Source organism: Athene cunicularia (assembly GCF_003259725.1).
Source record: "Athene cunicularia isolate RWA chromosome 4 unlocalized genomic scaffold, athCun1 chr4_part2, whole genome shotgun sequence".
NCBI lineage: Eukaryota > Metazoa > Chordata > Aves > Strigiformes > Strigidae > Athene > Athene cunicularia.
The window spans coordinates 34218452-34234096 of record NW_020799099.1 but is presented as its reverse complement, the minus strand read 5'-3'; the positions used below and the strand labels follow the sequence as shown (position 1 = coordinate 34234096).

At 43.3% G+C, this 15645-nt stretch overlaps 1 protein-coding gene across 1 annotated transcript; it reads left to right on the top strand.

Annotated features, from left to right (window-relative positions):
- The first annotated feature begins 519 nt into the window (after positions 1-519).
- On the top strand, positions 520-11787 carry MGST2 (microsomal glutathione S-transferase 2). The gene is made up of 5 exons (XM_026847981.1): positions 520-739; positions 5668-5767; positions 6966-7036; positions 8930-9011; positions 11553-11787. The coding sequence occupies exons 1-5, from the start codon at positions 682-684 to the stop codon at positions 11683-11685; spliced, it is 444 nt and encodes a 147-aa protein (XP_026703782.1). The 5' UTR covers positions 520-681; the 3' UTR covers positions 11686-11787.
- Positions 11788-15645: the final 3858 nt, after the last annotated feature.

The window sequence follows — 15645 nt, the reverse complement described above, 5'->3', positions numbered from 1 at the left end:
GTTCCTTGAGAGAATTTTTCCCAGTTTTAGGACTAGGCATAAGCTATAGGAAGTGTACTCCAGGCAGTAAAAGGAGGGGAGATGTTTTTCTTTCTCAGTTGTTTTAGCCTTTGAACTACGCTGAACAATTCCTTTCTGCATGCTGACTGCTTGTAAAGTGGCTGTCATGTCACCCGTCAGAGCCCAAGTTGTACATGTTCGGCAAAACCCATAAATCAAGTGATGGGGCAGGACAAAGCCTCGCTCCCCCCTCATGTCTCCTGCACCTGCTGCTTTGAGCAGTGCTACTGGTGCTGGATGCAGACCTGGCAGCACTAGCCCCCGTACAAACGCAGAACAAAAAGTCTTCGCCCCCAAAGAGATTGCAACTGAAATCTAAGGCATAAAAGAACAGCTGAATCTACCGAGGCAGGAAAGGCTGGTTTTGTTCTCTCTGCGCTTTCACACAGGCAAGAAGCAGGCAGGGCTGGCTGACTGCATGTGAACTTTTTCAGGAATGAAAAATGGCCATAATTTTGCACTCCTGTCTTAAAAAAGTTAGGCTGTTTCATTTCTAAGGCAGACGTTTGTTGCAGTGCTGAAAAGCACTATAATTGTCCCACCTGTTGTTTTTCCTTATTGCTCACTCAAGCTCTTTCTCCTGTACACACATCCTGCTCGCACACGGAAGCTGCTGGGAACATGGCTGGTGATTTAATTTTGCTTGCGGCTGTCTCTCTTCTTTCCGCCTTCCAGCAATGTAAGATCTGTGGGGTTGTGTGGCTGGGGCTTGGGGAGGTTTTCAACAGTTCTGAAGTACTGGAAGTTATTTAATGATAAACTGGCTGTTCTGTATCTTTAATTTCTGAGAACTCGTAGGATTTTTCTCACTGGAGCATTGTTTACCCTCTCTGTAGTCTGAGAGGGAGTTGGCTCAGTGGGACAGATTACTTTTCCCTGTGGGAGAAACTAATTTGTTTTCAATCCTGTTTTGTTTGCCGACTTTTTGGAATCGTACTATTCTGAGAGCTTGCAACTAGCTGTAAAGTTACCCCCAAAGCCACACCGTGTCTTGGTTTCACTTCTTATTTAGGCACCTCTACAACTGAAAACCTCAAAAGTGAGAGTAAGTTTGTGAAATCAAATACACCGATGATGGACTGTAAGTGCTGGAAGAACTGTTTCCTGAAATAGAGAGATATACTAAGTATCTGAAATGAAAGAAGAAAGCAAATCTTTACAGCACGCAGCAATAATATGAGATATGCTGTATTATGTCCTCATCATGACATTTCTTTAAGGTCTAAATGGCTTTATTTTATCCCCTGCTGATATGCCTCTGAGAATCAAGGACTAGGGAAAAAAGTGGGCAAGTCCGAGATACTTTTTTCTCTGTGTATCAGTCTAAAAGTGCGGTAGCATTTTTAATGTTTGTCATTATTCTCTTTGAAATATGTTGATTCATATAGTTGTGTTTACACCAGGAAGCAAGATACATTTTGGAGGCATTTGCGCTATACTAGTATGAGATTAAGAGCAAGTCAAAAATAATTACTCTGCCTTTTTTTCAAGTATCTATAGGACTGCCAACTTATCTAGCAACCTATCTATGTGGCTTGATTGTTTGTTTATTTGTTCTCAAAGCCTCAACTACTGAAATAACATTTGTACCCTGCAGAAAAAAAGCTTGAGAATGTGACCCTTCCAGGTTAAAAAAAGCCCAATACAACAGAAGGCAAATCAAAAGCACGTAAAATTTACATTCTTTTATTCCTGTCATCCGATCAGCTACAACATACCCTTGTGATCTTCACAGAACATTTCTATCTGGTGGCAATATTTACCATCAACTTCTGTGAAAGTTCAACTTGCTTGCCTTGATTTTTAACATAAAAGTGTGAAGGATTAAAAACAAACAAACACTATCCAGAAAAGTACTGCAGTTTGAAAACTCAGGGAATTGTACAGGTACTGAAACTGTGAAGGGAGGGGGAGAATACCTATGTTCTTCCTTGTGATAGTTAATCCATATTTGTTAATCTTAGTCAAAATCACAGAAAAGACAAAATAACCTGTGTTTTAATTCACACTGTCAGTCTGATATCAAGCCCAAAGTAAAGCCCTGTAAGTATCTGATTTAAAACATCACATCTTGGCTTACTTTCGGCATGCTTTCTAGCATGGGTAAACCAACACAGATTAATTTATGGGAGTTCAAATGAATGTTGTGAAACAGGTGTCGTAAGCATGTGTTATAACTAGCTCATGTAAGAGGAGCAGCCCAGCCCATGACTGCTTGTTGTGAACAAAATACAACACACAGAGCTCATGGCGCTCTGGTTGCTCTTCTGGTTTACTCTGTTGAGCCTCCAGTCCTGAGTTAGGGACGTGCTAAGGGGCAACCTGAACTCCTTGAAGCAGTGCTGGAAGTCAGGTTTCACTTAGCAATCATCAGAGGTGATTTAGTGTCTCAGAACCATGAGTTATTCAAAGAATTAGGTCAGTTGAAGATTAAGCTGTGCAAGAAATGCTCTAAGGTAGAAAGACAGAGCAGAAACAATACGGGAAGTGGTTTGCAGTCATGAATCCATTTTAAGCGACTACGATTTGCTTGAGAGATTCGTGTTTTGCAGACTGATGAGAAAACAAGGGAATCCAATGAAAGGACAGAATAAATCCCAGTCATTGATATAGGAGAGAACAGGGAGGATTGGAGTCCCACTACTCCTTTATTTTGAAGCCTCTCTGAACTAGCACCTTTTAAAATCACTCTTAGTAATTTCAGGACCCTGCAAGACATTATTAAAAGTTTGTTGTTTGTTTGTTTTTTTTTTTTTTCCCAAAGGTTGTTAGGCCAGGCCATGCAAATTAACATGTGCTAGCATACATTGTGATACAGCTATCTGCTTCTCTACTGACTTTTTAACACATATAAAATGTTTGAGAGTAATGTTCCTTGAAAGCCTGCTTTGTCCTGTATTTTCAGCATAAAGATATTAACTCGGTAACCATATATGCCACCTGAAGATGAAAGCAAAAAAAATCAAACAAAGGCAAGTCAAGCATACTTTGTAACTACCTCAGTCATGTAATTTAGCCTGCTAGAATTGAACAACTTGATACAGAGGGAAGAAAAGACTATGAAAATCTTTACTTACTCCTGCTGCAGTGCTTTCTGGGGTCCTCATGACAGCACCTCCAGTGGGTGGGGCAGAAGAGCTCTCCCATTGCTTTATTATTTACTTTAGCCCTTGTTAAACCATAATCACAAAAGTTAAATTTGGACTTAGATCACTGCTTTCCATTCACTAGAAGGGAACTAAAAGGCACGTCCTATGCAGTTAACAAAAAATACAGTAATTATTCCTTCCTGAGCTCTTTTTGAGACCCTGGTTGGTACCTGTCTTGTTCTGCACACCAGGCTCACCTTTTGTTTTAAGGTGACAGACATGACTCTAATTCTCCCATTACGCAGTGCCACAGCTTGGTTTACATTGGCATATAAAAGCCCACTTGTCCCTGGTGAAGCAAAGTTCCCATCAGTCACAGTGGAAGCACTAGAGGAGAGGATTTTATGATGGCCAGCTGTACTACAGTATGATCACAACTTGTTTCTGCCTGCGATTACCCAGTCTCCCACATGCAAATCTTTGCCCCTCAAAGCAGAGCCTTGCAGACCAAGCAACACCAAGGGCAAATTGCATTAGAGCTGAGGCCAGGGTTATGCCGTGGCATTGACGATTTGCTTTGGTTAACTGTACTGAACAACCAAGTACAATTTGGCCCCTACAGTGCCTTAATCTTCTTATTTTCCTCAGTAAATTTATTTTTGTCCAGCATCTGTTCAAGGTTTTTTTCCAACTGATTTGGATACAATGAGATGCCTTGGCTTGCCTTAGCTTCGCAGTAGAAAAAAACTGGTCCTGGACTGGTTGTAAGCATTGAATGGGTCTGTGCGGCCAAAAACTAAGGAACGCATTGCTGGCTAAAACCATCATTGCATAAAACACTATGGCTCACCTCCCACTTTGATAGGCCAGGTGAGATTGGCCAGCACGTAGAATTTGTCATAAAAAATAGATAATTTTGAGGGTGACAGAAGTTAAAAAGCAACTTTTCAGTTAAGTTTTCCAGGAAAATATTTCTCAGAGGTAATTCTTGTGTTTCCGTGGGTTTCTGACTCCCTGAAGCATGCTCCCTGCCACCATTCTTCCCTTCTGAAAGGGCTGCAAGGTGGCAAATAGCAGATGAATCACCAGGCATAACAAGAGATGTGTGGGTGGGAGTGGAGGAGGCCTTGCTGGATGCAAATACAACGAAAGGTGCTGTAAACCTGCCTTACAGAGAGATAGCTGAGATGCTCTGACTAGTCACTGGAGAGCAAAGGTTAAGAGGTCACTTGAACAGAGCCCATAATTACTTATATGGGGAGAAGACAGATGGGAAAATACTTTTTTTGGGAAAAGTCTTTGGCTGCAAGGCTAAGACATGAGGTGCACAGGGCAGCACCACTAATATCTCTAGCTGTATTTTAATGCCACTGCTCCCAGAAGGGAGGACAGAAGGTATGCTCTAGGCTTCCCCCTTAGACAAATCTTTCCAGTAAACTCAGGTGGCTGTCTGGTTTCTCACACAGGGTGACTACAACATAGCCAGAAAAATAACTCTAGGTACCGAGGGAGTTTTAAAGTCAAACAGGGTGATGCCCAATAGGTCTGCTGCATACAGAAAAATGCTGTCTGAGTATTGCCTTTTGTTCTTGTGAGCCACTGTTCAACTTTCAGGGGAAGACTTCTGCATTGAGGACATCAGTAAAATGAGGTACACTTGCACACATCAGAAGTGATCCTAGAAATACAAGTCAGAAGTGCAGAGAGAGTGTTTGACTGGCTTGGAGCTGGGGGGGGGGGAATTGGTAAGGGATATTTAGTCACTGTACAGTAAGTAATCTATCTTTTTCATCGCACTGCATCAGTTCTAAAATATGCTTTTTACAAGACAGGTAAGTACTATCAGCTCCAATCAGTGGAGGTGGAAAGAGCGTAGGTCCTCCAACAGATAGCTCTCAGAGCTCTCCAGCAGATGAGGTGGAGATCAGGGAACAGCATCCCCAGTTGCAGATCTCTTCTCTTTACAACATACCGAATTTTGAGAGTCCAAGACAGTAACAACAGAAGGAAAAAGCATGCATTATAAGATATGGGTAAATAAGTTTAAAAAGGTGGCTACCAGATTTTGTTTCCAAAGATTGTAACACTAGCTTATACTTCAAAGCATCATAGCTGGTCGTGTCACTAAAACAAAATAACCATATGCTATTCAAACAAGTGGGGAAGTGACCTCCACCACTGCAATTTGGTTACTGAGACACTGCTAAGGCAGCACGCTGACATTGCAGTGACTAGATTGCTCCTAGGTGGTGCAGTTCTAGGATTCAGATGAGGTGGAATGATATTTAAGTCATAGCTAGAGTAGCAAATGCAAAAAGAGAATGAATATACTTCTGAAATAGCAATTTTTCCCCTTCCTCATGTGTGTTACTCTTGAAGATAAGATCTCAACTAATATTGGTCTCTTTCTGTCAAATGAAATGGAAAGAATGATGATTTCTAAAAAAATACTGACGTGTTAGGGACGGAACTGAACCGAGGAACTGTGTGGTTCATGAGCCCTTATTTTTGCTTGCAGGTCATTTTGCTTGGCTGGTGGGGAAGTCAAGAATGAAGCACAAGGTCATGCCCCCAGCTGTCACTGGGGCTCCAGAATTTGACAGAACATTTCGGGCACAGTAAGTTTGGAGATCATTAAGATGGTGGCAATGAATAACAATTCAGTCCAGAAGAGAAGTAAAAACATTGAAAACATTATCTTAAAATGTTAACTTTCCTTTGCATCCTTTGCTCAAAAAAAACCCCCAAACCCCAAACCAGATCACTTTTCAAATGGTTCAGCTATTATTTTAGTAATAATGGGGTAAGCTCAGCTCATTTAAAACAGTCACTGCTCAAATTCTGATCAAACTAGGAAATCAGATTACCCAAACCTAAGAAGGGGCTGAGAGCTAATGGATTTTAACTTAGAGAATTCGGACATTCTGGATCTAGCAAACTGTGCTTGGACTGTGGCTAACACCAAACACGTGGAAGACAAGAGCACAGAAAACCTCTGTCTTCACAGTGGGTAACAGTGGAATAGCCTGTCTAAGTAGGTGGGCTTCAGTTTGCGATTAGCTAATAGCCCTATGTAAAGTATATATATGTAAAGTATATATATTTATTTCAAACAATCCTATCTGCTGTTACTGTAGGTGTAAGGGGTAACAATAACGAGACATACATTAGGCAACATATTAGATAACAGAATATGTTAAATATAGAAGGCTGTCTAATTAAGAAGAAATTCATTCAGGACAACCAAGAAAAGATATCCCAGTGAAATATTGGTGGGAAAACTGATGATGTCCACAAATAAAGGTGTTATTGTCCCTGCCATAAGAAGATCTATCGTGTGCTGTCTGTGTCTGACAGCACTTCATAAAGGCAGTTGGCCTCAGCAGAGCAGTGCCAGCTGCTTGTGCACAGCTCTGTGCTTCCTCCTGCAGCCCCAGGAACGCTGGCCCACGCAACTTACGTTACCGAGTACGGAGATGAGCGATTAACATCAGATCCGTGTGCTGGAATTCCTGCCTGCCTCTGATGCACAGGCACTTGATTTAGGATTATTTGTTGTATTTATTTCCATGTAGTTGGGATCCAGATCCTTGTCTAAGTTTAAATACTAGGAAAATAGTTTAAATAGTTTGTATCTGACATTACAACGAAGAGAATTTTTAAGAGTGACTAATGCTGGGTTGACTGTGCTCCCACTGGGTTCAATAGCTTTAACTTTACTGGCAACAAAATGAGGCCAAAGCTGATTCCTCTTGCAAATACCATCCATAGTTCTTTTCCTTTCCAGCCTAACATTCTTTCAAATTTATTCTGCAGACAAAATTGTGTGGAGTTTTACCCAATATTCCTGACTGTCCTCTGGACTGCAGGATGGTTTTTTAATCAAGGTAAACACTTTTCATTTGTATCTTGGACTGAGAAGTTTTACATAAATTTTTAAAACACTTTAGTTTTATCAAGATGTAAATGACTGCAGACATCTTTTTCCCTTCTTTTAATTGCATTACCTTAGCACAGCCTTCCTGGAAGAATGCTCAGTGACACTGAAATCCCCACTTAGTCACAGCATTTCACATAGCCCCACCAGCTCTCACTTCTCTCTGCAAACCAAGGAGCCAGCACGTGGCACATTTATCATACCTTCAGTGGATTTTCAGGGTGAATCATTCAGAAAAAGCAGCTCCCAGATGCATCCCACTAACAACTATTTGCACATTACAGGACAGTTCTCACAAGACATCAAGCATAGCTATCGTCCCTTGGGAGGAGGCAGCCTGAAAACACTCGGGTCATCCCTGTGGCTGGGACCCTGCCTGATGGAGACAGGGCTTGAGCCAGCAAACCTTTGGGTTTTTACATCCCAGAGGAGTGACACCACCACTGGGCTATGACTCCTTTGTTTGTTCTGGGACATAGCACGGCACACTGAAGTGCAGTTGTAACAGCAGCATCTCCAGACACAGATATTGTACTTCAGCTGTGCAGCAGGGACTCCTGAAAACCTATTATGTTTTCTCAGGCACCTAGCAGGGGGGCATCTTTTGGCCAAATGTCCTGAATTCAGACACCACAGAGCTTTCATAGCTGTCACTCTGCTGGGCTCTCCAAGGTTAGTCCATGATATCCCCTACCAGTGATGGGGTGGACTCTTGTAGAGCTAGAACTTGTGACAGTCTAACTTTTTCATTTTGCTTTATTAACTCTTCTCCAGCTGATGTTTTAGGAACATGAAGTCTCTGTGCTGGAGAAAGGGTAACTAGCTTGTGCCCATTACACCTCTCCTTCCTGAACAACTAGCTTGCTTCTCCATTTTCTACATTTGCTCCAAAACAGTCATTTTGTTTTAAGGCTCTCTTAGCGTCCCATCTCCACTGCAAATCTGATGTAAATCCGAAGTAACACCACTTAAGTCAACAAAATGGATATGAAATAATACACATACTCATAGACTGACACTTGAATCAAGGAAGATCACAGCTGCTAACCAGCAACACAGACATGTGCTGTCACGTGTAGGAAAAGGAGGATTATGCTGGCCTCCCTTTTAAGTAATTTTTTCAGCTGAGTATCTCCCATAGGTATGTTTACACAAGTTAATCCAGAACACAGTAAAAGCTGTCCTCTGTAATGCTCACTCACACGATTTGAAAGAACACAAAATTAACTAGCACTGCTTAGTCCTGGATAATACAACTGACCTACACACCCTGCTCCATCTATCAAATGGAGGTGACTTTATACTCTTCCCACAGGGAGGTCAGAAAGCTAACTTCACTACAGCTTTCTCTCATGTCCTTGGATAAAAGCTGCTATATAAATGCAAAGCAGGTTATTAACAACATAAATAAGATTCTCTCTCCAAAACAAACACTCCCCTTTAGCATGAACTGCCATAACAATACAAAATGACAGCGCCGGGTCAAGCCACAGTGCTCCAACGCTATCCTGCCTCTGGGATAGGCACCAGTCTGGGGGGGTTACAGATTCCCATCAGTTCTTGAGATCTCTTTTTCAGGGAATGCTTTTAGGTTTTCTTGGACAGTCCTATGTTCACTTCTATCTGTAAACCCATACCAAGAGCCTCCTGTAGTTTGTGTAAGAATGCATATATTTCTTTTGAATGATTCTTTCCCAAGGTAACTTCCCAGGGTATGAGTAGCTATGAAAATCCCTAGAGCTGTGTAACTAGAAAACATAATTGAAGTGGTTAAATGTCAACAATCTTAATTTTTTAGTTTTCTAACTGTTTTTTCCCCTCCTATTAATCTTTTCTTCCTTAGAATTAGCTTCCTTTCTGGGTGTGTTGTACGTGTTTGCCCGCTACAAGTACTTCCATGGTTACATACAGTCTGTGAAGGGAAGGTAAGGAGTTACCAAATGAATGCAGGTTAAAAGCTCCGGGCTGTGGTCTGAAGCTGGGCTGAGAGCCAAGGACTGGCAGTGAAAAGTGACCATAATTGAATGCAACATGTGTAAAATGTCAGCAAGAGGTCTGAAGCAGAAACCCTCAGGGAAGAGGTCTGGCTGTTACAGCAGAAGCCTAGGTTAAGATGTGCACGTGCTACAGGTCACGAGAGCGGAAAGGTTTGATCCTCACCTTGTGGGTGCCTGCTTTGTACCGAGCATACTGGCAACCAGACCCGGGGAGGTCTGGAAACACTAACACAGTTTTGCAGGCTCTGGACTGCTGTAGAATAGGAGACTGCTCAGGCAAGGCTTGCACCATGCCTGCCTGTCTGTTGTTTTCACTTTTTCTCAAGCTTATCATGTTAAGACCTTTACTCTAGCCATGCAAAATGCACTAAAGGAAGCAAGCAAATCTGGCCTTGTAGGCTGGTGAACTTTCACCAAACAGATAAGAGGACACAGCTTCAGATAAGCATATGTTAATGAATGCTAAGTGCACAGCATCTTGTAACACGCACACTGGCTAAACACCCCTCTGCTATAAACACGCAAACACTGTTTTGTTTCACTGAAGCCACAACACTATCTTTGGTGTCCTGACCTAAGGCTCCTCTTCCAGCACACGTATCGGTCATAAAAAGAAAGTAGCATGCTATCTGCTTGTCATAAAATTAAAAGACTTGAGATGTGTATTTCTAGAGGAAGATACAAAACAGTCAGACTACTTTGTAGTGAATAATCCTGCAGCAGCAAAGGACTGTACTACGGGGCTATTTTCCATAGCTTGTGTACTGATGTTACCATTCTCCTTCACTACAACCTCCACCAATCCTTTACCCAGTTTGGAAGAGCTGTTGCTTAAGAGAAGGGAGAGGCTATGTTTTCCAGAGCAAATATAGGGAGATAATTTCATATCTCCCAGTAAGAGAGCAATAATTCAAATGATGCAATCAACACCAGTCAGAAGACTAGCAACTATTAAGGAAGTTTGGGGAGCAAAACCCTGTAAATAAATGAACAAGCAGAACATAACAGACTTTTCTTTATTCAACAAACTAAAAAGTTCCTTGTTCAAGAAATCTTTCCCATGCTTCAGTACTCTTAAACCAATAGATTCAGCCTTTCAAGGAAACCTAAGAACAGTGTCTGGCTTTACTATTAGACTGAGGTTTACACTCTAGTTTCTTTACATTGAACAGAGAGTGCTGAGTGTCAGTCTGGCAGCCCTAGAAAACAACTTTGCTCACCAAGGCCCACTGCTACTGGGCTACCTGGTGAGAGCCTCCAGTGGGCAATTCAGCTGGTCAGCACCAGCCAGGCATCCAGAACCTGTCCCCCAAACATACAGCAAGCCTCCAGCAGCCTTGGTAGCGAGAAGGTGATTAGTCTTCATGCCGAGTCTGAACCACACTCACTGACTACAGCCCTGCCGGTTATAAAGACAAACCTGGTCTGTGTGCTCACAGAGGTGGTTACCACACATACTTGTGCACTTTACTGAATTGCAGTTTAGGTTTGCCAAGGCTGGATTTTTTAAGAACACACCAGGAACGTGCACCTTCTACCTGGTTTCTGTGCTGGAGAGGCCTTTGCAAATGAGCAAAGTGAGGGTACATTCTTCACCCTTCCCTCCAGCTGGTTCTGACAGATACTTAAAGGGCTAAGCTAAAGACTTTTTTCACGCTCTCCTGAAACAGAGAAAATCTCATCACCATTTTCAAATCCACATCTGGACATAGCATAGCTAGAAAGGCTACTTATATCAAATCTTTAGGCACCAGTGAGATTCCTGGCCTCCCCACACTCGCAGCAGTGCCTGAGCCCCTAACCCCTTCAGCTTCCATTGGTCTAGGGATAGCTAGCTATAAATCAAAGGCTGACAAGCTCCTCTGACCTCTCTCCAATGCTAATGTGATGGGATTCTCCAAAGAAACCTTTCAATTTTGTACACATAAAATAACCTGACCCTTTCCCATCCCCAGCAAGTGCCCTAATCACTGATTTTTTAGATCAATGCTCTTCCTTTCTGGTCTAAAAATCCATCTCCAAGTCAAAGTGATAACCAGCAGCATCCCTCCCAGTTCAGCAGGGCCCAACAGGTGTGGATGTGAGGGACACCCACACCGCTCCCTCGGCCCCGAAGGCTTCTCTCCCATACTCCTACACCTAGAGCTGCCGTGAGGTGCTCAAGCTTGCCTGTGGCTCTACCTACAGGTCTTCATGTCATGGGATGAGGAAACTTCATCCTGGAGCAAGTCCCTAACTTCCACAGGAATATTTAGAAACACAGTTTTCTCATAGAGAGGATATGAGGAATCTCTCTTCTCCCACGCAAAAGTCACATGCAGGAACAGTTTATGACCAAAACACCCCAAGGTAGCGTTGGAGTAGTGATCCTTACTGATTCTGCACACCTCTTCTTAACTGGTGTGGACAAGCAGTTTCACTGTGAACACATACAGCTCATAACAGTATTTCTCTGCTCTCCACTTCTAGGTTAACAGGGTTTTATTTGAATTTGATGATTCTAATTTGCTTGACAACCCTGGGTGCAGCTGGGATTGTTAACAGCTTTCTGGATGAATACCTGGATTTCAGCATTATGAAGAAACTACGTAAATTGTCCTGAAGACTGGGTGGGGTTTTTTAACATAAATAAATAATGTCTATGCTTTCCCTGAACACAAAAAAAGATGATAAGCTGCATGTGAATAAAGCATCAGAGCTCTTTACTAACAGCCTGTTGCAATGTAAAATCCATGTTTTTCCTGAGCTTTTTACATTTCTCCTTTCCTGACACTCTTGAAAAAGAGACAGTAAGACAGAATGTCATGACACATCTGCATTTGCAATTAAATGTTCTGTTTTCCCGTACAGTATTGTAAACCCTAAACAAATGAAATAAAACTAAACCCATTAATTCACTATGTAATTTAGTTGCAACTGGCACTGCAAGCATCAGCCCATCTTACCCAAAGTCCTTCAGCTTTGCCAACGCCTCTGTAGTCTTCCTTCACTCCTCTTCATTTCCCCCAGCAGTGCCATCCGCTCTTGCACAAATGTAAAAACATGCTTCGATGCAATATGCTGCTGAGAGGTCCCAATTTTCCAAGTATATCCAATCCCACTGCAGGAGGCTGTTTAAGCATATATGGAAACACTGCTTTCTCCAGGAAAACATTTAAAGCTGCACTTGACGGTACGTTTCTGTGAAGGCCTTTTGATTTTATACACAGGTTTACAGTTCAACACATGCTCAGACACTCAGCTCATAGAAGTGGGGCCCTCCTGGAGGCAGATCCCAGTGCTCACACAAAGCCTCCTGAAGACAGGCTGTGCCCACAACGCGGCACTTGTGAGAGGGAGAGTCAGCCCAGACAAAAAGAAGGCACAGATGCTCGCCTAACAATTGGGTCTACTGCATTGTCTCCCACCAAGGCACAGATGGCTGGGGTGTGGGAAAGACTAGACAAATGTCCCAGCATAGCCACAGCTCTGGGAATCATCAAATGACAATAAAAAGCAAACTGACTATGAAAACAGTTTTCTGCTGCAGCGGGGGGAAGTCATGGCTTACCACTGTGAACTTAAAGTGTGCTGACGGTCGATTTAAACTATGTAGAAGAACAGAGAAGCAAGGCCGTGCCTATTTTGGTAGCTCCTCATAATTGAAATTATTTAGGCAATGCCAGGCATGCAGAAATTTTCCTTGTCATCCCTCTGAGGAGATGATTTGGCCAAAATACTGCATGTTTATAGTGGTGTTCAGTCAGGTCTATATAACAAACATGCTTCTGGCCTTTTTAAAAGCGCACTGAGGTTGATACACTGAGCACAAAATAATTGAGTGTTGGATCAGGTTCATAACAGCTTTTCATATGAAAAAGCTGGGCATGTGAGTGGAAGCTAGCTTGCGATTAAAAGGCAAACTTAGCGTCTGCAGGTGGCAAAGGCTGAAATGGCATTTGAAACAATGAAATGAAATGAAACAAGCACAAAGGTGCAGGACTTGGGTCTAGTAACAGCTGCCAAGGGGGAAAGGACAGATCGTGATGGTGAACAGGCTGGAACTGACGCAGCTGGGGAAAGGGCAACTCTCTGGCACCTGCCTCCAGGGATGAAAGTACAACGGCCAGATTTAACCACCGCAGAAATCATTGGGAATTCTTCCACTAACTCTCCTTCTGTGGGCTGAAACACAGAAAATCCACCTACCCACCTGTCAGTGATGCCTTCAGACAGTCACGGGCAGCAGGAAGTGCTGCCACCAGAATCAAAACCAAGACAAAGGCCCAAACTACAAAACAGGCTTGAAATACACGCTAGAGGAGGCCCAAAGGTCACCAACAGTGTTCAGTCTCTGCCTCTGAAATTGCTCCATTCCAGGCTTACCTGTTATAGTTGTCTGGTGTGTTTATAGACAGCTTTCCATACCCCATCTACCATTCCATTCCATTCCATTCCATTCCATTCCACTTAAAGGAATAAACTGCTATCACACAGGGACAATTTCATATGCCAGAAAAGGCAGGTGTGAGGCTGCAGAGCATCATCCAGCAGCACAAAGCCAGAGTGCTAGGGGATTAACATGAACCTAACATTTTAGGAGCTGCACCAGCTAACAAGAGGGCAGAAGTAGGCCTAGAGTTGGGATGGCACCTGTCTTCTGAGTCACTGATTTTTCCCCAGTAAGCCAGGACAGAATGTTTATGATTGAAAAGTGCTAAAGACTCACTCATATATGATTAAAAACAAAATACACCTCTAACAGATGGACGCTGTCAGTGTCAGTATTTAAACTCTAGTGGGAACCACACCATTTCCTGCCGGCTGATTGAGGAGTCAGCAGCACTGGGCTGTGCCTCCAGCGTACGCCGTGAGTTGATACAAACCTTCGTCTGTCAGTCACGATCAGAAAGGATGGTGGTTCCTGCTGCAGCTTCAAAGCCAGACGCTACCTGGGGGCCTCTTGCTGAAAGCATCTTTTCTCTGCAAGCCCTCTGCCAGCAGGTGCTCGGGGCTAACTGGCAAGCTGCTCTGATCTGGGCCAATCTCCTTCTTTGTGCCCCAGAACGGTAAAGGACTGATGTTAAGGAGAGGAGGGGACCCTCACCGTAAAGGTTCTACACAGGGCAAGCCACAGCGACATCCCGAACAGCGAACTGTGCAAGCAGAGGTCCAGTGTCTGATCCCCCATGACTCCTGGGTAGGTTGAGAACACGGAGAAATCAGTGTCCAGCTACATGGCATTGTTTATCTCAAACAGGTTGTATAAATTCAACAAGTCTACATGCACTTTCCAAAAGCTTCTGACAACCCAATTCTCACATTGTAGTAGTAGCAGGTGACAGGGAACTACTCTAAGCATGCATTTCCATGCTTCCCTGGTTTGTCCATCTCTTCTTCCAACTTCTATGTCCAGCCCCGCATTCCCATCCTTCCACCCCAGCTCGCCTCCCCAGATCTCACCCACAGGACTCCTATATCCTGGGCTCTCCACCTTGTGTCCTCCCCTTGGAAGCTCTTCCCTACTCCCTACTTTTGCTCCTTACAGGGAATAAAAGCAAAAATTTGGAGCTGCCACCTCCAACAGTCCCAATTACTGACCAGCTGCCCCTCAGCAACTGCTCAAGACCAGACCCCAGCTCAGAGCACAGGCCGCCCTGGCAGCTCTCCTTGCCCCGAAGAAGGGGCTCCAGGACCCCAAAGCACGGCAGACACCCCACCGAGCGCTCCCCACCCAGCAGCTCCCCATGGCAAACAGCTGCTGGGGCTGCTGCTGGGACCTGCCTGGCGGGACTAACCGGGATGCGGGGGCTTTACTGGCTGTGAACAGGTCCGGGACAAGAGGGATGGCCCGGTATGGGCTACACCCCCCTTAACGCCCCAACGCCAGCACTCAGAGCGGCCCCAAAGGGCGCAGCCATGCGGAAACCCCGGGGTCAAAACCAGGCCCTCCCGAAGGCGCCTTCCCTCTTCCCCCTGGAAGATCACCCACCCAGGCGCAGCAGTGGGGCAAGAGATGATGCTGGAAACCAGCCTGGTATATGACTCAGATAACCATCTTTTATTTGTTTTTTTTTTTTCCGTTGCTGTTTTTGTTTTTGTTTTGTTTTGTTTTCTTTAAAAGTGGTATGTTAACATCAGGTCTTTTTCTACATTTTCAGAGCTCTGTACAGGTCTTAAAAGGAAATAAGCAATGCTTAATGTACAAAGTAAAAACAGAAAACTAGAAAAATCTGAATAAAATGGAGCAAGTTGCTGTCAGGGATACAGTACAAATTAGTAATTAGACGTCATCTGAAGTGCAATACCACTGCAGTAAGGATGAGTTAAGGAATGAAATAAAAATACTCTATTTTAAACAAACAGTATATATATATATTTTTATATGTATATATTTTACAGATAGTAGACCCAGTGATATCTGTAGAATTGTAAAAACATATTTACAAATAACTTTTTTTTTTTTAACATTACATATACATCAGCACCATAGTAAGAAAGAAAAAAAAAAAAAACAACCAACCCCAAATCTAGTAAAATCTACCTCTCTAGTACTTGGTCCCAGTACGGAGTATTTGGAGGA